This window comes from Schistocerca serialis, chromosome 11 (assembly GCF_023864345.2).
Source record: "Schistocerca serialis cubense isolate TAMUIC-IGC-003099 chromosome 11, iqSchSeri2.2, whole genome shotgun sequence".
Lineage (NCBI taxonomy): Eukaryota > Metazoa > Arthropoda > Insecta > Orthoptera > Acrididae > Schistocerca > Schistocerca serialis.
Genome location: NC_064648.1, coordinates 68,110,107 through 68,135,329, shown reverse-complemented (window position 1 = coordinate 68,135,329; position 25,223 = coordinate 68,110,107). Strand labels below are relative to the sequence as shown.

Here is a 25,223-nt window from a genome sequence, read left to right as displayed (position 1 = left end):
GGGGGAGGGGGAGAGAGGGGGGAGGGGGAGAGAGAGGGAGAGAAGGGGGAGGGGGAGAGAGGGGGGAGGGGAGAGAAGGGGGAGGGGGAGAGAGGGGGGAGGGGGAGAGAGAGGGAGAGAAGGGGGAGGGGGAGAGAGGGGGGAGGGGAGAGAAGGGGGAGGGGGAGAGAGGGGGGAGGGGAGAGAGGGGGGAGGGGAGAGAGGTGGGAGGGGAGAGAGGTGGGAGGGAGAGAGGTGGGAGGGAGAGAGGTGGGAGGGAGAGAGGTGGGAGGGAGAGAGGTGGGAGGGAGAGAGGTGGGAGGGAGAGAGGTGGGAGGGAGAGAGGTGGGAGGGAGAGAGGTGGGAGGGAGAGAGGTGGGAGGGAGGGGAGGGGGAGAGCGGTAGGGAGTGGGGGAGAGGGGGGGGGGTGTTTGAATGCCTACAACGAAGTTTTGTTGAGATCTACACCCAATAAGATAAGTGAAAATATATTGCACTTCCTGCCCTCAAATCACTTTTAAGGCACTGCAATACACATGTTTTATTGGTGTAATATGAAATTAGAAATTATTCTCTAGCAACACTCTGTAGCAGAGAAGAGCAGTTGAAGTGTGTGAAGGTCAGCAAAGGGACAACTCAAGGGCAGAAGCTGTGCAAACAAAGCAAGTGTGCACAGAGCGTGAAAACTCGACACCTACGAAAACCTTACTTCATTCGGCAAAAGACAGATGTGCTGCTCTGACCACCGTGCAGTGTCGATAAACACTGTCGACGCAAGGGGACTGTGTCGACCGGCACGATCCCTACTCCTGGCCTACCAAATACCAGATGATCCTCCCAAAGTACGTAGGGCTCAATAGGTCCGCCACGTAATGCTGTCGCCACCAGTAGTCGATGTACAACACGAGTGCCAAATCCCGTACTGCGTCACTTGCCAGGTCGCACAGAGGCGGTGCTATTCAGAATGCCAGCCGGCACCACAGCGAAGCACCTGCCACGACCTGCCGACGTTCCTCTCGCAACACCGCTCGTCTGTGTGCCTCAGATTGTGACACAGTGGACAACCTGCCAGTCCTTATTTGTAAAGTCCGTTAAGATCACACAAATTTGACAATTCACAATTACCGGTCTCAGCTAGCGAGCAGAGCTCGTGGAAGGAGGCCCGGTCTCCTCCCGCCTGCACCGACAGGACGCTCATTCTGAAGTACTGAGAAACCTAAGTTTGAGCAGAGTCTACCACCGCAGCAGCTCGGTGTGCAGTCGCGCGCGGCGGCCACCGGCAGTGAGGAGACTGTGCCTTCTTCCGCCACCTCTGTCACAGAAAAAAGAGAACTTCGTACAGAGAAGTCACAAGGGGGCACCACTCGCATTACACTGACGACGTGTCGTCGACTACGGAGACTTTAATTAATAGCCACTGTTTTGTTAACTACCCTACACCTTCAGTTACGTTTAATCATTTGCTGCAATGAAAGATTCCATTTTTCTAGATGTATAGTAATTCTTAAGCTTTTTATTCTGGCTTTTACACAACTGTGTGTTATATAATCTGCCAGGCGAGGAGCTTCCCAGTATTGTTCTTTACGTATTTTACATTATGTTCTGGACGCCCCCAAAAACATACGTTTTCACATTAGGTGCACCGTGCTGCCACCTACCACCGGGTACTCCGTATCGGCGACCTCAGTAGTCATTAGACATCGTCAGTCTTCGTACATTACTGACAGGACAGTTAGCCTTCTGCCACCGAGCAGTCTGTCGGCAGTGCGCAAGTAGCAGCATTACTGCATTTACTAGGCACTCTTTTATTTTAATAACCATTTAAAGTTTGTGTCGAATTGTTTGTGCTCTCTGTAGATAAGTTCGGACGTTCTTTGCACAACAGTATTTAGCACGGATAAGGACTGCGACTGCTGTGTTCGGGTGCGGGCCGAGTCGGCATCCCTTCGCTCCCAGCTTCGGGCAGTGTCGGCTTCGGTCACACAGCTCGAGGCTGTTGCCAACGGGTATCTCTGTGGGGATCCGGACGGGGGTTTGCCGGGGACGGCCAGTTCGTCCCACGCATCCCCCGATCGGACTACGGCTGTGGCTGCCCGGGATACTGCCCACATTGAGGCTGATCCCTCACCCGTGGTAGAGTGGGAGGTCGTCTCTAGGTGTGGCAGGGGGCAAAAGACATTCCGGAGGGCTGAACGGAAGGCCTCTCCGGTTTGTCTGACGAACTAGTTTCAGGCTCTGTCTCTGGCTGATACCGATCTTCGGCCGGACAGGGCTGCTTGTCCCGTTCCAGAGGTTGCCCCTCAGTCTGCAAGATCCGGGCGGTCGCAGAGGGTGGGCTTACTGGTAGTTGGGAGCTCCAACGTCTGGCGCGTAATGGGGCCCCTTAGGGATATGGCTGCAAGGGAGGGGAAGAAAACCAATGTGCACTCCGTGTGCATACCGGGGGGGAGCCTTCCATATGTGGAAAGGGTCCTACCGGATGCCACGAAGGGTACAGGGTGCACCCATCTGCAGGTGGTCGGTCATATCGACACCAATGATGCGTGTCGCTATGGATCGGAGGAAATCCTCTCTGGCTTCCGGCGGCTATCTGATTTGGTGAAGACTGCCAGTCTCGCTAGCAAAATGAAAGCAGAGCTCACCATCTGCAGCATCGTCGACAGGACTGACTGCGGACCTTTGGTACAGAGCCGAGTGGAGGATCTGAATCAGAGGCGGAGACAGTTCTGCGACTGTGTGGGCTGCAGATTCCTCGACTTGCGCCATAGGGTGGTGGGGTTTCGGGTTCCACTGGATAGGTCAGGAGTCCACTACACACAGCAGGCAGCTACATGGGTAGCAGGGGTTGTGTGGCATGGACTGGTCGGTTTTTTAGGTCAGATGGCCTCGGGCAAGTACAGAAAGGGCAACAGCCTCAAAGGGTGCGGGGCGAAGTCAGGACATGCGGGGACCAAGCAGCAATCGGTATTGTAATTGTAAACTGTCGAAGCTGCATTGGTAAAGTACCGGAACTTCAAGCGCTGATAGAAAGCACTGAAGCTGAAATCGTTATAGGTACGGAAAGCTGGCTGAAGCCAGAGATAAATTGTGCCGAAATTTTTACAAAGGCATAGATGGTGTTTAGAAAGGATAGACTGCATGCAACCGGTGGTGGCGTGTTTGTCGCTGTTAGTAGCTGTTTATCCTGTAGTGAAGTAGAAGTGGATAGTTCCTGTGAATTAGTATGGGTGGAGAATACACTCAACAACCGAGCTAGGTTAATAATTGGCTCCTTTTACCGACCTCCCGACTCAGCAGCATTAGTGGCAGAACAACTGAGAGAAAATCTGGAATACATTTCAAATAAATTTCCTCAACACGTTATAGTCTTAGCTGGAGATTTCAATTTACCAGATATAGACTGGGACACTCAGGTGTTTCAGATGGGTGGTAAGGACAGAGCATCAAGTAACATTATACTGAGTGCACTATCCGAAAATTACCTCGAGCAATTAAACAGAGAACTGACTCGTGGAGATAACATCTTGGACCTACTGATAAACAGACCAGAACTTTCCGACTCTGTAAGCACAGAACAAGGAATCAGTGATCATAAGGCCATTGCAGCATCCCTGAACATGGAAGTAAATAGGAATATAAAAAAAGGGAGGAAGGTTTATCTGTTTAGCAAGAGTAATAGGAGGCAGATTTCAGTCTACCTAACAGATCAAAATGAAAATTTCTGTTCCGATACTGACAATGTTGAGTGTTTATGGGAAAAGTTCAAGGCAATAGTAAAATGCATTTTAGACAGGTTCGTGCCGAGTAAAACTGTGAGGGATGGGAAAAACACACTGTGGTTCAACAACAAAGATAGGAAACTACTGCGAAAGCAAAGAGAGCTTCACTGCAAATTTAAACGCAGCCAAAACCTCTCAGACAAACAGAAGCCAAACCAAAGTTAGCGTAAGGAGGGCTATGCGTGAAACGTTCAGTGAATTCAAAAGTAAAATTCTATGTACCGGCTTCACAGAAAATCCTAGTCTGGTCTTACGCTAAATCAGTAAGTGGATCGAAACAGCATATCCAGATACTCTGGGATGATAATGACGTTGAAACAGACGATGACACTCATAAAGCTGAAATACTAAACACCTTTTTCCAAAGCTGTTTCACAGGGAAAGACTGCACTGCAGTTCCTTCTCTAAATCCTTGCACAAACGAAAAAATGGCTGACATTGAAATAAGTGTCCAAGGAATAGAAAAGCAACTGGAATCACTCAACAGAGGAAAGTCCACTGGACCTGACGGGATACCAATTCGATTCTACACAGAGTACGCGAAAGAACTTGCCCCCCTCTTAGAGGAACGGAAGCGGAAGATCTTAGAGGAACGGAAGATTCCAACGGATTGGAAAAGAGCACAGGTAGTTCCAGTCTTAAAGAAGGGTCGTCGAGCAGATGCTCAAAACTATAGGCCTATATCGCTGACATCGATCTGTTGTAGAATTTTAGAACATGTTTTTTGCTCGTGTATCATGTCATTTCCGGAAACCCAAAATCTACTTTGTAGGAATCAACATGGATTCCAGAAACAGTGATCGTGTGAGACCCAACCGGCTTTATTTGTTCATGAGACCCAGAAAATATTAGTTACAGGCTCCCAGGTAGATGCCATTTACCTTGACTTCCGGAAGGGGTTCGATACAGTTCCGCACTGTCGCACGATAAACAAAGTAACACGAGTGTAAAATTAGAGAGATTTGAGTGCGCACAGAGGCTTTCCGGCAGTCATTCTTCCCGCGAACCATACGTGACTGGAACAGGAAAGGGAGGTAATGACAGTGGCATGTGAAGTGCCCTCCGCCACACACTGTTGGGTGGCTTGCGGAGTATAAATGTAGATGCAGATGTAAATGTAGATGTAGAGAGAGCAGAACGGGATGCCCCGCAGAACTCGCGGTCTTCAAACGTGGTCAGGTGATAGGGTGGCACTTGCATCATATGCCTGTCTGCGATATTTCTACACTCCTAAACATCCCAATGTCCACTGTTTCCAATGTGCTAGTGAAGTGGCAACGTGAAGGGACACGTACAGGCCGACCTCGTCTGTTTACTGACAGAGACCGCCAACAGTTGAAGAGAGTCGTAATGTGTATTAGGCAGACATTTATCCAGACCATCACACAGAAATTCCCAACTGCATCAGGATCCACTGCAAGTACTATGGCAGTTAGGTGGGAGTTGAGAAAACCTGGACTTCACAGTCGAGTGGCTGCTCATAAGCCACATATCACACCGGTAAATGCCAAACGACGCCTCGCTTGGTGTAAGAAGCATAAACATTGGACGGTTGAACAGCTGAAAAACTTTGTGTGGCATGACATATCACAGTACGCAAGGTGGTGATCTGATGGCAGGGTGTGGGTATGGTGAATGCCCGGGGAACATCATCTGCCAACGCATGTAATGCCAACAGTAAAATTCGGAGACGGTGGTGTGATCATGTTTTTCATGGAAGGGGCTTGCACCCCTTGCTGTTTTGCATCACAGCACAGGCCTACACTGATGTTTTAAGCACCTTCTTGCTTTCCACTGTTGAAGAGCAATTCGGGGATGGCACTGCATCTTTCAATATGATCGAGCAGCTGTTCATAATGCACGGCCTGTGGCGGAGTGGTTACACGACAATAACATCCCTGTAATGGACTGGCCTGCACAGAGTCCTGACCTAAATTCTATAGAACACCTTCGGGATGTTTTTGGAATCCCGACTTCGTGCCAGGCCTCACCGACCGACATCAATACCTCTCCTCAGTGCAGCACTCCTTGAAGAATGGTCTGCCATTCCCCAAGAATCTTTCCAGCACCTGACTGAACGTACGCCTGTGAAAGTGGATGCCATCCAAGGAAAAATGAGTGACAGATAACTGCAGGATTTTGTAGGAGAGAAGTTTGGTGGAGTGGAAATTGGCTGATGACGCATATAGGTCACAGATTAATAGGGTAAGAGCAAGAGATTGCTGTATCTGAAAATGTAAAAGAGCATGGCGTAGAGTAGGATTGCATCCAGAAACAGGGAATTTCACTGTTAGGCCTTTTGGAGTACTTCGAAGACACATTGGTAATATCTTTAACATATGGACTCGTGGTAAGGCTGACCTGCTAAAATTCATTTAATCTCTGAATACCTTCTCCAATTAATTTCATTGTCCTATTCTGAATTGCCAATCACTCTCCTTGATGTCGATCTCATCCTCATCAAAGGCCAGCAACACACTTCTGTCCACATTAAACCTACTTACAAACAACAGTACTTATGTTCTGACAGTTGCCATCCTTTCCACGCCAAACATTCTATCCCATGCAGCATGGCATTTGAGGCAAGCTTGTTTATTTGGATGCAGACTCTTTACAGCAATACTCCATCATCTTCGCTGCAGCCTTCACTGGATGTAAGAACTTCACCAATGTAGGTCAAAAGCAATTTCCTGAGCCATCACATCCAATCCTGGTACTTCTGGTCCCTTCAAAAACGAACTTCAGACTGCACCACTTGTCACTCAGTATTATCCTGGTCTCGAATGTATTAATCAGATGCTTCGACAAGGCCGTGACTTACTAAAATCGTGCCCTCAAAAGATTGTCTGAGATTTTGCTCATCACAGCTTTTTGTCGCCCTCCCAATCTCCTCGACATCCTTGCAGACCCTATGCTCCTTCTTCCCCCACCTCCCTACCCTACGGCTCCTACCGCCGTGCCCGTCCCCACTGCAAGACTTGCCCGTGCACTCTCCTACCACCACCTATACCGGCCCTGTCACTGGAAAAACATATACTATCAAAGGGAGAGCCACCTGTGAAACTAGCCGTCATATACAAGCTGTTACGTGAACACTGTTCGGCCTTCTACATCGGCGTGACTACTGCCAAATTATCAATTAGGATGAATGGGCGTAAGTAGAGGGTGTATACCGGCGACACACAACATCCTGTTGCAGGGCATGCTCTACAACATGACAATCGTGAGCTCGGTGCCCGTTTCGACACAAGAGCCACCTGGATTCTTCCCCCAGACACCCGTTTCTCGGAACTCCACAGGTGGGAACTATAGTTCAATTCTTTTATCTTGGCGGCTCGCGCATGCCCGCCCTGACACGGGAGGTTGCTGCGTTGCCAGTTGAACGCGCCAAGCAAACTTATGTTTAGGGGGGAGCACGCAGTTTATGTAGTAAAGCCACCATGGCCGCATTAACCCTTTCGCTGCTACAGACGTGCTCCCCGCATTCCGCACTGCGCGCGATTTTGTCATCACTGCACTGCTCACCTGTGCAGACAGATGTTGTCCCGACTGCTTTGACACACTTATCATTCGATTTCACAAAAACTATTTGGCCCAAAAATTTGATTTTTACACGTCTTCTTGACTGATACATTCCCCCATAAATGACTTAATTTTGTTTCGATGTTCGACGCAGTTATTGTGCAGCATTAAATGTAGTAAACCATTGCACGAAATTTTGAAGAGTTTGCAGAGGTAAAAGTCCACAGTGTATACTTTCCGTATGGTCGATTTTAGTTGCCACTAGAAATTTCAAAAAATTACATTCAAACAAATAAAATTCATCAAGTAAGACACTTCGATATTGTTTTTAAATAAAAAAAAATATTAAGCACCAAACAAGGTTTGATCTCGGAACCTTTTGCTTAGGAGTCACAGACGTTCACCATTACGCTAACGCAGCTCGTCGTTCAACAGAACACTGTCGGTATGACTACGAGTTACTCACGTTTCGTCGAATTACAATAGGAAATAAACAATTACCGCTGTTCTTTATTGCGAAAAAGAGGTTAGTGAGAATGAATGTTCTTGTTATCGCCTGAATTAGGAGGCTTATTGCTTGTTTGGTTTAATTAATTAAAAGAATATGAAGCAATTGGTATAAAGAATGCTTTTTCAAACTTTCTTATATAGAAAGTCTGCTTTCAAGACATTGCTTTTGTTCAATTACTTTATTTATGACTGAACGATTCTAAATTGAAGACACTCGTCCGTGCTCTGCACTGTAGTCGAGCTCTGGCAACGTCGTTCTCTGTTCATTGGCTGACTGTGTTTTGTGACGTCAGATGCACAGAATGAACCTAAACTCGGCCGCCATCGTAAATGACGGGCACTTTAGTGCTACAACACATCCTTGGTTCTCGCCACCCGCCTGACCTTAAATTACATTAATTTCTTCGATCTCAGCATTTCTTCACTGTAACTACTCTTTTCCCGTCTCTATTCATTTTCTAGAGCTTTCATTGTCTTACCCGTCTAGTTTTTCACCCCCCCCCCCCCCCCCCTCCCGCCTCTGTTAGGTACAATGCACTTAGCTTTTCGCTCTTACTAACTCATTCACAATTTTTAAGCAGTAATCTCCACCTCCCATATTACCGTGTCTTCCCTGTTTAAGCTGTCCGATTTTCAAATCTCATCCGATGCAGTCCCCAACGATCAGTCTTTCCTTCTCAACCCACCTGGTAAGTCTCCCCTAACCTGCGGTTCTGGGTGACTTTCTCAAAATCTGCCCTTTTCCTATAGCTCTCCAGTCCTTTTCCTTCATCCCTCTTCCTTCTCTTTCAACCCTTCTGCCCAAACAAGGAGCCACTGGCTCCGAAAGCTTGCCTAATTATAGTCTCCTTTTATGTGTGTGTTCTGTTGCCACTTGGTGAGTTGATTTTTTATCTATCCAATTAATTTATTTTGTCAAAACTCGATTGTTTTCACTGTTATAAACTACAGAGTGGATAACACTTCACATATTATTGACCTGTTCACTGAAACTGTTAAGAGCCTAGTAAGTGTTTTGCCTTAAAAGTGCTGTTACGCAGTCTTCAGACTGCTGATGCCACAGCCTCGCCAGTCAAAGTCACTGGCAAACCTGGCCGACCCTGATCGACAATCGACTGCCCACCAGCCAGCCATACGCACGCATTTAACCTGCGGGTGTAGCTCAGACACTAGAGTAGTGAGGTCACGTCTCTCTAGGTGCAGACGGAATCGCTCTCACGCGCATGTCGAGGATAAGGAGGAGTGCACTTACATGCGCGCCCCTCCAGGCGAGCACAGGTGCACAACAACTAGGTGCAAGACTCAGATGCGTAAATGGAGGTTTACTATTATATCTGACACCTGTACAGCTTCCTCTGTGCACGAATGTGTGTATGGGTAGGGGGTTGCAGAAAAATAGCTGAAGCAATAACCTTAACTCCACTAGAAAATTCATCTAAAATGAAGCCCAGCTCCAGTGCGTCATTTTACTTTCCACCAGAGTATGCCGAGCAGCTCCACCCACCGGAATGCCGGCTGCCGCCGCCGCGGGCAGTCGGCGCCCCCTCTCGGCCGCGAGGAACTGCTCCGCCTGGAGAGCGTCCGCCAGGCCGGCGAACAGGTTGGGGTAGTCGGCGGGGTCCGCCAGCGACTGCCCCGCCTTCTCGTTGGTCCGCGCCAGCTCTGCCCGCCACAGCTGCACCACGTGGGACATCTTGCTCGGCAGGTACGTCCTGGAACGGTGATACGGTAAATGGTACAAGTCTCGTAGTCACAGACACACTCTACAGAGTGTGTGAAACAGAATGTATCAAATTCTAATGGAAACTGCAAAGGATGTATCAACATCGGCCTTAAAGTATCAGCCGAAATATTATTCAGAAACTCGCCGGCAGTGACTGGGCAGCCTAACCTCGAGCCATCGGAACGTCCACCACGGCAAGGGTGTAAGCGTGCCCTGTCGGGTATAGCTCTGCTGTGCAAACCTAGCAGATGTCACACTGAATGAAAGTGTACGACTGAAAACATTATAAATAATGTAATCTTCTTACTCGTAAACATAATGTAATTGGACGGATAAAGAAACTACTCACCAAGTGGTGACAGGACAAAAGAGCATATAATGGTTTTAAAATTTGGAAGCTTTTGGAGCCAGTCAATCCTCCTCCTAGAAGAGGGTTTGAAAGCTATCGAAGAGGGGTGAAGGAGAAGGACTGGTGACATTAAGGAAAAGGGCAAAGTTTCTGAAAGTTGCTGAGAAACCTGGGTCAGGGGAGACTTGCCGCACAGGATGAGAAGGAAAGACTGATTGTTGGGGAGTGAACCACACGAAATTTGAAATCCTGAGAGCTTAAAGGTGGAAAATAGGGTAATAAGCAAGACAGAGATTATTGACAAAACATCGTGCAAGAGTTAACAAGAGCAGAAAGCTAAGTGGTACAGGCGGAAAGGGCAGGGAGTAACAGACAGGTCAGAAAATAAAAGATATAGAAAAATAAAAGGAACTGAAAAATGGAATTGTTACTGGGAACAAATGCTGAGACAAAAGAAATTGACGAAAATTGATATCGACGGGTGGTCAGAACCGAGGACACATTGTAATGCCAGTTTCCACCTACAGAGATTGCAGACGTGGGGAACCGTACCGTGAGGTCACAACTGTCACACTGTAAAGCGTGTTCAGCAACAGGATATTGTGTGTTGCCAGTACACGTCCTCTGCGTATGCCCATTCGTCCTAACTGGTAACTTGATAACAGTCGTGCCAATGCAGAAGGCCAAACAGTGTTTATGCAACAGCTGGTACGTGACGTGTCGTTTCTCCCTTTGAAAGTGCACGTTTTGCCAATTACAAGGCTAGTAGAGGTGGTGGTAGGGGGTTGCGCAGGGCAAGTCTTCAGTGGGGACAGTCACAGGGGCAGCTGCCATAGGTTATGGAGATGGAGGGGCACAACGAACATACAGTCTGACAAGTATGTTGTGGAGATTGGGAGAGTGTGTGGTGGGAAAGATGACGGACAGAATGGACCTCATTTTAGTGTAAGATTTTGGGAAGCTTTCACTGATATAATAAATCTTCTTAACAGAGAAGTTTAATCAAACAGTGGAAAGCATAGGATGAATAATGACAATATCACGAAAAGGAAGGATTGTTAGTCACCATACAGCAGAGATGTGGAGTCGTAGACAGGTACAGCAAAAATACCACTAAACACGTATTTCTTCCAAAATAGACAACATAGACACACACATTCACACTAACGCAGCTCACACACGACCACTGTCTCTGGCTGCTGCCAACAGTAATGACAAAGACTAGTTTCAGCAAGTTAAATAGCCATCTACATACATAGACCACTGTGTCAATCTATATGTAATACACAGTCACGGTCATGGAGTCACGGACATAATTGAGAACAATTCGCTCCCGGGAGCTTAAAGAGTTGTTCCCAAATAGGACCGTGACTAAAAGACTATGTACTACATACACTGAGGAGACAAAAGTCATCGGATTGTGATATTTACATATACAGGGTGGTCCAATGATCGTGACCGGGCCAAATGTCTCACAAAATATGCGTCAAACGAAAAAACTACAAAAAACGGAACATGTCTAGCTTGAAGGGGGAAACCAGACGGCGCTATGGTTGGCCCGCTAGATGACGCTGCCATAGGTGAAACGAATATCAACAGCATTTTTTTAAAAATAGGAACCACCATTTTTTTTTACACATTAGTACATAAAGAAATATGAATGTTTTAGTTGGACCACTTTTTTCGCTTTGTGATAGTAACTGTAATAGTCACAAACATATGGCTCACAATTTTAGACAAACAGTTGGTAACAGGTAGGGTTTTTAAATTAAAATACAGAACGTAGGTACGTTTGAATATTTTATTTCAGTTGTTCCAATGTGATACATGTACCTTTGTGAACTTATCATTTCTGACAACGCATGCGGTTACAGTGCGATTACCAGTAAATACCACATTAATGCAATAAATGCTCAAAATGATGTCCGGCAACCTCAATGCATTGGGCAATACCTCTCACCTTCTGTAATGTTCGCACATGCATTGACAATGCACTGACGCATTTTGTCAGGCGTTGTCGGTGGATCACAATAGCAAATATCCTTCAACTTTCCCCACACAAAGAAATCCAGGGACGTCAGATCCGGTGAACGTGTGGGCCACGGTATGGTGCTTCGACGACCAATCCACCTGTCACGAAATACGCTATTCAATAGCACTTCAACCGCACGCGAGCTATGTGCCAGACAACCATCATGTTGGAAGTACATCGCCATTCTGTCCTGCAGTGAAACATCTTGTAGCAACATCAGTAGAACATTACGTAGGAAATCAGCAAACATTGCACCATTTAGATTGCCATCGATAAAATGGGGGTCAATTATCCTTCCTCCCATAATGCCGCATCATACATTAACCCGTCAAGGTCGCTGATGTTCCACTTGTTGCAGCCATAGTGGATTTTCCGTTGTCCAGTAGTGAATATTATGCTGGATATGTTACCGCTGTTGGTGAATGACACTTCGTCGCTAAATAGAACGCGTGCAAAAAATCTGTCATCATCCTACAATTTCTCTTGTGCCCAGTGGCAAAACTGTACACGACGTTCAAAGTCGTCGCCACGCAACTCCTGGTTCATAGAAATATGGTATGGGTGCAATCGATGTTGATGTAGCATTCTCAACACCGACATTTTTGACATTCCTGATTGTCGTGCAATTTGTCTGCTACAGATGTGCGGATGAGCTGCGATAGCAGCTCAAACACCTACTTGGGCATCATCATTTGTTGCAGGTTGTGGTTGACGTTTCACATGTGGCTGAACACTTCCTGTTCCCTTAAATAATGCAACTATCCGGCGAATGGTCCGGACACTTGGATGAGGTCATCCAGGATACCAAGCAGGATATGTAGCACATGCCCGTTGGGCATTTTGATGACAACAGCCCTACATCAACACGATATCGACCTTTTCCGCAATTGGTAAACGGTCCATTTTAACACAGGTCATGCATCACGAAGCAAATACTGTCCGCAATTTATGTACTACACGAATATGTAATAAAAAATGTGGGTTCCTACATTAAAAAATGCAGTTGATATCCGTTTGACCTATGGCAGCGCCATCTAGCGGGCCAACCGTAGCGCCATCTGGTTTTCCCCTTCAAGCTAGACGAGTTTCGTACTTTGGAGTTTTTTCGTTTGATGCTTATTTCGCGAAATATTTGGCCCAGTTGCTACCAATGGACCACCGTGTATATGTGGCTGTAGTATCACATCCACAAGATGGAAAAGGACAGTGCCTTGACGTAGCTGTCTTTTGTACTCGGGGGATTCGAGCGAAAAGGTCTCCGATGTGATTACTGCCACACAGCAGGAGTTAACTGACTTTGAATGCAGAATGCTAGTTGGAGATGGACGCATGCACATTCCAGTTTGGAAATCGTTAGAGAATACCAAATTTCAGGCATTACCTCTCAACACAGACAACGCAATGACCGACAGAGTTCACTTGACGAGAGGGAGCAGTGGTGCTTCAATAGAGCTGTCATTACTAACAGACAACAGACACTGTGCAAAATAACTGCAGAAATCAGTGTGGGACGTACAACAAATGTATGCATTACGACAGTGTGGCAAAATTTGCCGTTAATGGGCCACGGCAGTAGACGACTGCTGTGAATGCCTCTGCTAAAAACATCACCTGCAGCGTCTCTCCTAGGCTCGTGAGCGTACCTGCCGGACCCTAGGTGAGTGGAAAACTGTGGCCCGTTCAGATGAGTCCCAATTTTAGTCGGTAAGAGCTACTGGTAGGGTTCGAGTGTGACACAGATCCCACAAAGCCCCCAGACCCAGGTAGTCGGTGAGGCTCTGTGGAAGCCGGTAGTGTCTCTATAATGATGTGGGCTACGGAGTGAATGATTTAGCCACCCTGATCACTCAAAAGGAGTCCCTTTGAATACTTGTGGGACATAATGGAGAAGTCAGTACCGTGCACAAAATCCTGCACTGAGAACACGTGGATTTATGGACAGCTATAGAGGGAGCATTTCTGCAGGAGATGGATGATCTGAAAATGGCAATTTACCTTGCCAAAAACATATGATGATCTGGCAAATAAACTTCTCTTGTAAGATTATGGCATAATGCAAATTCAGAGATTGCACTCCAGCTGACGGTATCGAGTAACTGTGAAAACTTTATGTCTGAAACCGACACCCACAGAAAAGGTTTTCTGCTCGGCAGGTATTACACCACTTAACAGATGGCATAAAGTAGCTGCAAATTTGAAAGGAAAAAGGATTATTTAAATTTTCTACACCCACTCCACGGCCATCAACCACCGAGATCTATGTTGTAATTCTCCTCAGTTCAGTAGCAGTACGACTCCTCGGACTGCCAACAACTGTGGACAGCCAGCTGTGACCAACTTCAAATGTCGATGGAACCTGCTGAATCTACTGCCTGGAGGCATTTAAGATTGGTCCACCCGGAGATAACTGAACGGGGACAATCTTGTCAGATTTGAAGGACTGACTCACTGTGACTGAAGCAGAACAAACCGGTGCCGCGGTCCCCTGCCCTGGGTCACGTAGTGGCGACGAGCTGACGACGGTGGAGGGCAGTGCGGTTGCTGCTGCTCAATTCTGAGCAAAGAACATTTATTGTTTTCTCCCCTTTTATTGTATTATGTGAACTATGTAAATTGTAAATTATATAAACTACTGTTTTAACAGTATTCTACAATACTGCACAATTACGTAACGTAGAATTTCGTACAGTTTCTGTCCGATGGAAAACAAATTCCAGTATTTGTTTGGGGTTATCTCCATTCTCTCTCTGCCGCCTTTTTTCGCTGTAGTGTAATATTTTCTCCTTTCGTCAATTAAATTCTATATCTCGCACGTTCCCACAACACTTCTACTGGACCTCGACTTTTAAACTAGTTGTTCCTCTGCAGGTCTTGCCATTTCATCTCTCACGTCTATCTGTTCATCTTTAACTGCATTTCCTTTGCCTAATTCTGGCAGTGACTTCCTAACACCCCCTTTGTGGCTCTTAGCAACCTCTGACACTTACAACTTATCAAAACCCCGTCTCCTCAATTTCTTCGGCCAATACATTACGAATGCGATCCACGTCTGCTCCCGAAAATGTTTTGACGTTAAAAATATGATTTCTGAAGCTCTGTCTTACCATAGTAAAAGGTGTACAACTTCGCTTTCGATGTTTGTCGATAGGTGGCGACAACGGTAAGTAGCGGTCGAAAGATACAGAGCGCAAACGTCAGGCAGTCAGCTTGGACCTCTGTCAACGTAACCTCATTCAAACATTAGTCGATTTGTGTCTGCATCATGAAGTTGTTCTTGATTCAAAATGTCAGTTTACGAGCCTAATGCTTCTCATTTGCGGGAGGTGTTACTGTTTTGTTTCAATATGAAGAAAACAGCGGCCGAGTCTCATCGAATGCTCTCAAGTACATATGGTAAGGACACTATTAGTGAATGAATGTGTCGTGAGTGGTTTCAACGCTTCAAGAACTGCGATTTTAACGTCATAGACCGGCACAGTAGTGGAAGAGAGAATGTTTTCGAAAATGCAGAACTGGAGACATTGCTGAGTGAAGACTCACGCCAAACTCAAGAAGAATTGCTACAATAGTGGGAGTGACACAGCAAGACATTTCAAAACATCTCAAAGCCATGGGCATGCTTCAGAAAGAAGGAACTTGGGTCCCGTGTGAGCTGAAACAGAGACGTTGACTGGCATTTGTGTGTTTGTGAACAGTTGCTTCAGAGGCAAAAATGGAAGGGATTTCTGCATAGCTTTGTGACTGGGGATGAAAAATGGGTTCATTACGGTAACCCTAAACACAAAGAATCACGGGGATATCCTTGCCGTGCTCCCACGTCGACGGCCAAAACAAATATTCACGGCTCCAAGATCGTACTCTGCATTTGGTGGGACCAGCTCAACAACGTGTACTATGAGATGTTAAAACCGAGTGAAACAATCACAGGTGCTCGTTGTCGAACACAATTAATGCGTTTGAGCAAAGCATTAAAAGACAAACAGCCACAATACAGTGAGGGGCACGATAAAGTGATTTTGCAGCACGAAAACGCTTGACCCCCACATTGCAGAATAGGTCAAAACTTACTTGGAAACACTGAAATGGAAAGTCCTAACCCACCCGCCATATTCTCCAGACATTGCTCCCACTGACTATCACCTGTTTAGATCAATGGCGCACATGGCCGGGCTGACCAATACTTCCGATCTCATGAAGACGTCACAAATCGGATCGATTCGTGGATCACTTCAAAAGATGAACAATTTTTTCAACACGGTATTCGTACACTGCCCGAAAGATGGGAGAAAGTAGTGACCAACAATGGAAAATACTTTGAATGATACATATGTAACCAATTTGTTTCATTAAAGTCTCAAATGTTGGGGAAAAAACGGCAGAAGCAAAGTTGTACACCTTGTATAATCTTTCTGAAACCTGCCAGTGTCTCCGAGTACTCTCCGTGTATACAACACACTTTCATTATTCTTAAAAATAAGTGTTATTTGTCACTAAATCTATCAATGGTTACAGTATTTGAGCCATTATCAAATCACTTTAAATTCTCAAGAAATTTTAAATCTAAACTGAGATTGTGTCTTCTGAAGAATTCTGCATAGTGTAGTGATTTGTTGCTGGAAATAAATTTCATTACATCATGTATAGGGCCTAATATAAAAAGTTAGTTAAAGTAAAACCATTATATCAATACTCAAAGTTTCACACCAAATTTTCATTACCTTTTATTTAGAAATTTGCAAACAGCAGGAATGTAGACACACACACACACACACACACACACACACACACACACACAAGAGCAATGTATACACAGGATGAAAGTATTTTCACTGTGTGTACACTTATTTGAAATTTCCAGATATATTAAAACTGTATGCCGGAGCAGAACCCAAATGTGGGACTTTTGCTTTTAGTGGGCATGTGCTCTATTGGCCGAGCTATCCAAACGTGACTCACGATCCTCCCTAACAGCTTTACTTCGACCCGTACCTTATCTCCTACCTTCCAAATTCCACAGAAGCTCTCCTGTCTACCTTGCGGGACTAGCACGACTGAAAGAAAGGATACTGCCGTCACGTGGCTTAGCCACATCCTGGGGTGTGTTTCCATAATCGAATTTCACTCTGGAGTGACGTGTGCACTCATTTGCAATGTTCTGGCTGTCTTAAAACTCTGTGCCAGACCAGGACTATAACCGGGAACGTTTACCTTTCATTCCAGAAAGTCCCCCGTGCCGTGGCTAAGCCACGTCTCCACAGTCCCCTTTCTTCCACGAGTACTAGTCCCGTAAGATTTGCAGGAGAACTTCTGTTTAGTTCAGAAGGTAAGAGACGAGGTATTGGCAGAACTAAAGCAGTGAGGATGGGCCACGAGTTGTACTCTGATAGCTCAATTTAGAAAGCACTTGCCCGCGTAAACCAAAGTTCCCTGGCTCGAGTCCCCGTCTGACACGCAGTTTTAATCTACCGAGATGTTGTTCTATACAGCTACTAAACTAACTCCTTCCAGGAATGTAACACAAATCTCACGAATAATCTGTGTAACATGCAATTAACTAAAAAGCTACAAAAACCATTTTGCAAAATAACATCTTTAATGAAATGAGGGATCTGTTAAGAAATGGAACTGGAGGTACTGACATATTAGTGAAACAAAAAACACCACACTTCAGAAAAAATGAACACACAATTCATCCCGAATGGATCAGAGCTCGCCAAAAGGATCTCCCCAAAGATGAAACCCAGTAACAGTACGATATCAATTTAGCAAACTTTTTTTACGAAATTGAAGATACAGGTAGGACACGACAAGCAGAGAAGACAGAGATTCTACACCTTCAGGAGCGACACATCACCTGGCAAAAAAAGCAGCCTCCGGCAGGCGACCCGTGTTGATGAGGATGTCGAGGCAGCCCTGCAGGTCCCCGAGCAGCAGGCGCGCCTGGAAGCACACGTTGTTCTTGCCCGCCTCGTCTGCAGACTCCGCCAGCTGCCGCACCATATCCGCATCACCTGCAACAGTCCGGCACGAGTTCTATTACTCGTTCGAATTAGCCGCTCTAGTTTTCCGATATTTCACTTACGTGAAGTATTACTTAACAACTGCCTGCCATCGATAGTAACGTATAAAGGATACACAGGGTGAATTTGCTGAATGAGGACAAACTGGAGGAAACGATTCCCAAGTGGACGAGGAGCAAAGCAGGTCGTACAGACATGTGGCCGAAAATAAGTCGTGCCTGCATTACAGAGTACTAATTAATTCACCGCGACTGTACAGTACAATACAGTGCACAGCATGCTGTAACGTAAACACAATTAGACGGGGGATTCGAAGGGCCACAACCTCTCCAGTCTGCGCAAAAACGACACGGCAAAAACTGACACACACGTTCCAATGTATCGTCCCGCAACTGAATGCTGTCAGAGGCAGCAGGAGTGCGACGTTCCACCAATTGCACGCGTGCGACGGGCCGCACGTACGCGACTTCTTTCGGGTGCCCCCCCAGAGGTAGAAACCTCAAGGGTCAAGGTTCGGCGATCGAGCAGGCCACGCGACTACCACCTCGGCTCTACCACCACTTGCGATCTGCCGGCCACAGTACACGTCGTCGAGATGCCTCCGCATAGAAATGTGGAAGAGAGATGGAGCTCCACTATGTAATAGGCACATTATCCTTCGTACCACCGAAGGCAGTCACCAATAATCCCAGCCCACGTGCTGAGATTAAGGCTGCTGCTGAAACAATAGTACAGACAGAAAATCCCAACTTGCCTGGCATGTTCTCATGTGCACTTTCAATCACTGAAACCTACACTACGAAAGCTCTTTTATCTTCACCTTCAAGAGGACATTTCCTTGCTCCTTACCCTCCCAGGGACTCTTCACGCAGTTCGCCCCCATTTAGTAATATCGCCCCGTATCACAAAGTCAATCCACGACTCGGGGCAGACCCAAATTTGCTGTTGTAACACCTATCTATGAAATTTTAGAAAAACATACAATCTCACTTAAAAATCCATTTCACTCTACCTATCTCTCTCTCTCTCTCTCTCTCTCTCTCTCTCTCTCTCTCTCTCTCTAGTGGACAGATACTGAGATACTGATTCATTTATCTAAGCAAAACTAGTTAAGACTCTCAGTTCGGCTTTCGTAAAGGATTCTGCACACAGCAGGTGTGGTACTGCCGAAGTCTTTGATTGTATGTACAACATAACCATACATAGCAGACTGAAGTGTTATATCATCCCCCTCCCCTCTCTTTCATGCACGGACTCTTACCCTTGTAACACACAGCACAGGATCTCAATTACAAACTGTGTCACAGTCACAGAATTTTACATATGGAGAAGCACAAAAACTGGAAATCCTGTTGGATTTCTGCAAATGGAATCACAGTGGCAGGGTTTGTAGCTGGACAAATCTGGTGGCTGGCAGAGTCCTTCTACTGGGTAATCCTTGCAATTTGTCAGTTAGTAGTATAATAATCTCAGGATCAGTTCTTAGCTGGTGGATTGAAATTCTTTCTGTGGATGTAAGGTTAGCTTACACGTTAAGGGATTTGCGGAATGACGGTGTGGCAAGGTTCAAGGTTAAGAAATTCTGGAAAGTTAACAGGCAATGATTTGGGGGCAGTGGGGGTGGATAAAAGTTGAATGGAGGATTGATGTAAGTCAGGCAGGGTTCAACATTGATTTTCTAAATCTAGATCTGCATCTATACTCTGCAAACCTATTGTACCAGTTATTAGGGTTTTTTCTCCATTCCATTCTCACACGGAACACGGGAGAAATGACTGACTGAATGCCTCTGTGCGTTCTATAATTATTCTAATCTTATCCTCACAATCCATATGTGAGCAATATGTAGGGGGTCATATATTCCTAGAAACATTTCTTAAATTCAGTTCTTGAAGTTGAAATAGTAGACTTTCTGGGATGGTTTATGGCTATCTTCAAGAGTCTACCTGTTCAGTTCTTTCAGCATCTCAGTGACACTCTCCCATGGACCAAACAAATCTGTGACCATTTGTGCTGCCCTTCTCAGTACAAATTCAATATCCCCAGTCAGTTCTACCTGGTACGGGTCCCACCCACTTGAGCAATATTCTAGGATGGGTCACATGAGTGATTTATAAGCAATCTCCTCTGTAGGCTGATTGAACTGCACCCATATTCTACCAATACACCAAAGCCTATCAGCCGCTTTGCCCATGACTGAACCTATGTGATCATCCCATTTCATACCCCTACAAAGTGTTACACACAGGTATTTGTATGAGTTGGCCAATTCCAACAGTGACTCACTGATATTACAGTCACAGGATACATTTCTTCCTTTTGTAATGTGCACAATTTTACACTTCTGAGCAGTAAAGCAAGTTGTCAATCTTTGCACCATTTTGAATCTTATCAAGATCTGAGCGCATATTTATGCAGCTTCTTTCAGACAGTACTTAATTATTTATAACTGCATCATCTGAAAAAACCCCAAAGTTATTAATATTGTCTACAAGGTCACTAATACATAACGTGAATAGCAAAGGTCCCAAGACACTTCCCTGGGGCAGATCAAAAATTACTTTGCACCTAACGATGACTCTCCATCCAAGATAACACATGCTGCGTACTCCCTACCAAAAAGTCCTCAATCTAGTCGCAAATTTCACTTGACACCACATATGATCGAACTTTTGACAATAAGCATAGGCGTGATATTGAGTCAAATGCTTTTTGTAAATCAAGAAATACTGCATCTACCGGGGTGATTTGATTCGAGGCCTTCCGTACGTCACGTGAGGAAAGTGCCAGGCAGATTCCACACAATCAATATTTTAGGAATCCGTGCTGATTGGCATGGAGGAGATCATTCTGTCCCAGATATCTCATTACGTTTCACCTCAGAATATGTTCTCCAATTCTACAACAAACTGATATCAAGGACATTGGACAGTAATTTTGTAGAGCACTTCAACTACCCTTTTTGTAGTCAGGTGTGACCAGAAGAGTACGGTCAGTCCAAATGACTTCTTCGGCTGCCTATCACCACGAACAAATGCCGAGCGGGAGTATCACTACGATCCTGAAACACTGGTGATGCTGATCGTCTTTTGGGTCTTCCACGGTGTCGTCCTGACAGGTTACGCTCGTTGGGGGCAAACTGTCTCAGGAGCATACTGCCGAAATCTGGCGACGAGCTTAATGCAGGTCTACACCTACATCTGCATTTATACTCCGCAAGCCACCCAACAGAGTGTGGCGGAGGGCACTTTACGTGCCACTGTCATTACCTCCCTTTCCTGTTCCAGTCGCGTACAGTCCGCGGGAAGAACGACTGCCGGAAAGCCTCCGTGCGCGCTCTAATCTCTCTAATTTTACATTCGCGATCTCCTCGGGAGGTATAAGTAGGGGGAAGCAATATATTTGATACCTCATCCAGAAACGCACCCTCTCGAAACCTGGACAGCAAGCTACACCGCGATGCAGAGCACCTAGCACCTCTCTTCCAGAGTCTGCCACTTGAGTTTGCTAAACATCTTCGTAACGCTTACCAAATAACCCTGTGGCAAAACGCGCCGCTCTTCTTTGGATCTTCTCTATCTCCTCTGTCAACCCGATCTTGTACGGATCCCACACTGATGAGCAATACTAGAGTGTAGGTCGAATGAGTGTTTTGTAAGCCACCTCCTTTGCTGATGGACTACATTTTCTAAGGACTCTCCCAATGAATCTCAACCTGGCACCCGCCTTACCAACAATTAATTTTATGTGATTATTCCACTTCAAATCGATCTGTACGCATACTCCCAGATATTTTACAGAAGTAACTGCTACCAGTGTTTGATCCGCTATCATATAATCATACAATAAACGATCCTTCTTTTTATGTATTCGCAATACATTACATTTGTCTATGTTAAGGGTCAGTTGCCACTCCCTCCACAAAGTCCCTATCCACTGCAGATCTTCCTGCATTTTGCTACAATTTTCTAATGCTGCAACTTCTCTATATACTACAGCATCATCTGCGAAAAGCCGCATGGAACTTCCGACGCTATCTACTAGGTCATTTATATATATTGTGAAAAGCAATGGTCCCGTAACACTCTCCTGTGGCACGCCAGAGGTTACCTTAACGTCTGTAGACGTCTCTCCATTGAGAACAACATACTGTGTTCTGTTTGCTAAAAACTATTCAATCCAGCCACACAGCTGGTCTGATATTCCGTAGGCTCTTACTTTGTTTATCAGGCGACAGTGCAAAACTGTACGGAACACCTTCCGGAAGTCTAGGAAAATGGCATCTACCTGGGAGCCTGTATTTAATATTTTCTGGGTCTCGTGAACAAATAAAGCAAGTTGGGTCTCAAACGATCGCTGTTTCCAAAATCCGTGTTGATTCCTACAGAGTAGATTCTGGGTTTCCAGAAATGACATGATACGCGAGCAAAAAACATGTTCTAAAATTCTACAACAGATTGATGACAGAGATAGAGGCCTATAGCTTTGCACATCTGCTCGACAACCCTTCTTGAAGACTGGAACTACCTGTGCTCTTTTCCAACCATTTGGAACCTTCCGTTCCTCTAGAGACTTTAAGCACTGCGAAAAACTACCTGACGGTTGTTTTTGTTCCAACACGCAGCCCCAACTCATTCTGCTTCTCTGGATCATCAAATTCTGTCTCACAATCTCGCACCCTGCGACCTATTCCTCTTCTCTTACACGAAAAAAATGTACTGTGTCAGGTATTTACAAAATGACACTGACGTGGCTTTCAGGCTGCAACATTTCCTGAACAGCAAAAATGTAGACTTCAACTGCTGAGGTCTCCACCCAGTCACCTACCCTCGAGGAGACTCTTATGGGTGTTGCCTCGAAGGACGAAAATGCAGGGTAGGGCTAACACCGTAACAGAGATGCGGGGACTGGTCTGCCGAGCCGTAGGACGTGGAATTAGCAGCACTCACTCTGCTGGGATGGAGACCGTGCTGGGCATGCCCCCATTACACGTTTGGGTTACAATGGAGGCAGTGATATACAGTTCAAAAACTGGAAGTCTTCAGGATATCCACAATCCTACACATTTATAATGAATTCAGTAAATATAGGAACAGTCATGGATGTATGCTAACTGACTACACAACAACTTCCAGCTGCTTCAACAAACTTTTCAGTTTAAAAATTGGAAGAACGGTGCAGTGGAAGAACGAGCCACTATACTATTCCGAAGAGACAGTCCGGTTTACTGACAAGTCGAAAACAGCCGAGGATGTTGGGGCCGGGGTATACGGGATACAGCCCAGACTAGAGATTGCAGTGTCTTTAGGGAAGCTAGCTATAGTGGTGGAGATATTTGCTATATGAGTGTGTGCGGAGGAATATCTGTGTACGTGCTACGATTATCGTCTAAGAGGTTGTAAACACAGACAAGGAGGAAAAGTTCCTGGATTTTTTCCTCACATTTCCTGGCTAAAAATACACTTTTTTCCAGGTGAAAAACTTTTTCCTGGGCAAAAGTAGACTTTTTCCATGTTAAGTGACAGTATACTTTCCTCATAAATGTAAAACTTCCCTGAATGGTAACATTTTATACACCAGTGTAGAACTTCCTGCCACTTTAGGAAATGAAAGCCAGCAGAAAAATAATGCATTTTGGAAAGATCTTTGATGCACAGTTACATGCACACTGCACGTTTTCATATTACAAAAGTATAAACACGAATTCTACCGAACAGAGCACGTTAGTTTCCAAACCACTGAAATGGAGATTTTTATGCACTTTTGTCAGCCAATCGTAGCACACGTCATGTGATGTCTCCAGCTAATGACAGCACATATTCATAGCATAGGACACATGATACAGTCAGCCAGCAGCAACAGCACTGTTATGTAGCACGAACACACAAATAGGAAAAGTTATTGGTTTAAATTAGTATGCACACAGTACAGTTACAACCAAAGCTTAGCTTTCACATGTAACACTGGTCCTTTTTTTGCATGTGTTATCCTTTAAGATACATCAAACACAAATGTGCCAATAAATTCTCTGCAATTTAAGAAATCCATTGCACATTCTCACACATGACATAATTCATCTTGCCTAAAAGGAAATTTGATTTTGAAGTGACACCTCCCATTACTACTTAAACAGTTCTGATGTCATGTTACGAAGTATTGCATAGTCTTCATCCTACAGCTTTTGACACATCTACGTGTACAGCTACATGGGGGCAGGGGTAAAACACAGGGAGCGAAAGGCTATTTACAATTTGTACAGAAACCAGATGGCAGTTATAAGAGTCAAGGGGCATGAAAGGGAAGCAGTGGTTGGGAAGGGAGTGAGACAGGGTTGTAGTCTCTCCACTATGTTATTCAATCTGTATATTGAGCAAGCAGTAAAGGAAACAAAAGAAAAATTCGGAGTAGGAATTAAAATCCATGGAGAAGAAATAAAAACTTTGAGGTTCGCTGATGACATTGTAATTCTGTCAGAGACAGCAAAGGACTTGGAAGAGCAGTTGAACGGAATGGACAGTGTCTTGAAAGGAGGATATAAGATGAACATCAACAAAAGCAAAACGAGGATAATGGAATGTAGTCGAATTAAGTCGGGTGATGCTGAGGGAATTAGATCAGGAAATGAGACACTTAAAGTAGTAAAGGAGTTTTGCTATTTGGGGAGCAAAATAACTGATGATGGACGAAGTAGAGAGGATATAAAATGTAGACTGGCAATGGCAAGGAAAGCGTTTCTGAAGAAGAGAAATTTGTTAACATCGAGTATAGATTTAAGTGTCAGGAAGTCGTTTCTGAAAGTATTTGTATGGAGTGTAGCCACGTATTAAATAGCGCAGTTGGATCAGAGCCCATCAGGCCGCTTAATTGGTTGCTAATCATCTCTGAGACAACTGCCTCATTCAGATTGTGCCACTAGCTTGTAATCTGGGTCATTTTTTTGCACACAACTTAAATTTTTTCTCACATAGCTCGCTGTTTATTTTACGGTAATGCTGCTCTCTCAGACGGATGCCGACATAATTTATCACTATGTTAGCTGTAGCAATAATGAAGAAATAGATATGGGCTTGTAAATGTGAACAATGGAACGGTGCAAAAATCACTGTGTTTATGGTTGACACATTTTATACATAGGTGTGCCTGCTCAAGGATTAAAGAGAAGTTCTGTAATCCTAAGCTTGAAAAGGAAGCAGATTAAACTGTTGTTAAGTTTAATGACCAGCCAGGAACTTTTCTGACAAAGGGAGTATATAGATGTAGATACAGTGAAGTGACTTCTACTACTCTTCCCACAGACACCGGTTCACTT

General features: G+C 45.2%; 1 protein-coding gene across 2 annotated transcripts in view; it reads right to left on the bottom strand.

Annotated features, from left to right (window-relative positions):
- LOC126427376 (coatomer subunit beta') overlaps positions 1-25,223 on the bottom strand; it is a 174,490-nt gene that overhangs the window by 18,770 nt on the left and 130,497 nt on the right. For both annotated transcript variants that reach the window (XM_050089724.1, XM_050089723.1), the window contains exons 13-14: positions 17,749-17,905; positions 9,295-9,502 (exon numbers count right to left, since the gene is read on the bottom strand). In XM_050089724.1, coding sequence (XP_049945681.1) covers positions 9,295-9,502; positions 17,749-17,905 — 365 coding nt within the window. The remainder of the gene's footprint in view (positions 1-9,294; positions 9,503-17,748; positions 17,906-25,223) is intronic.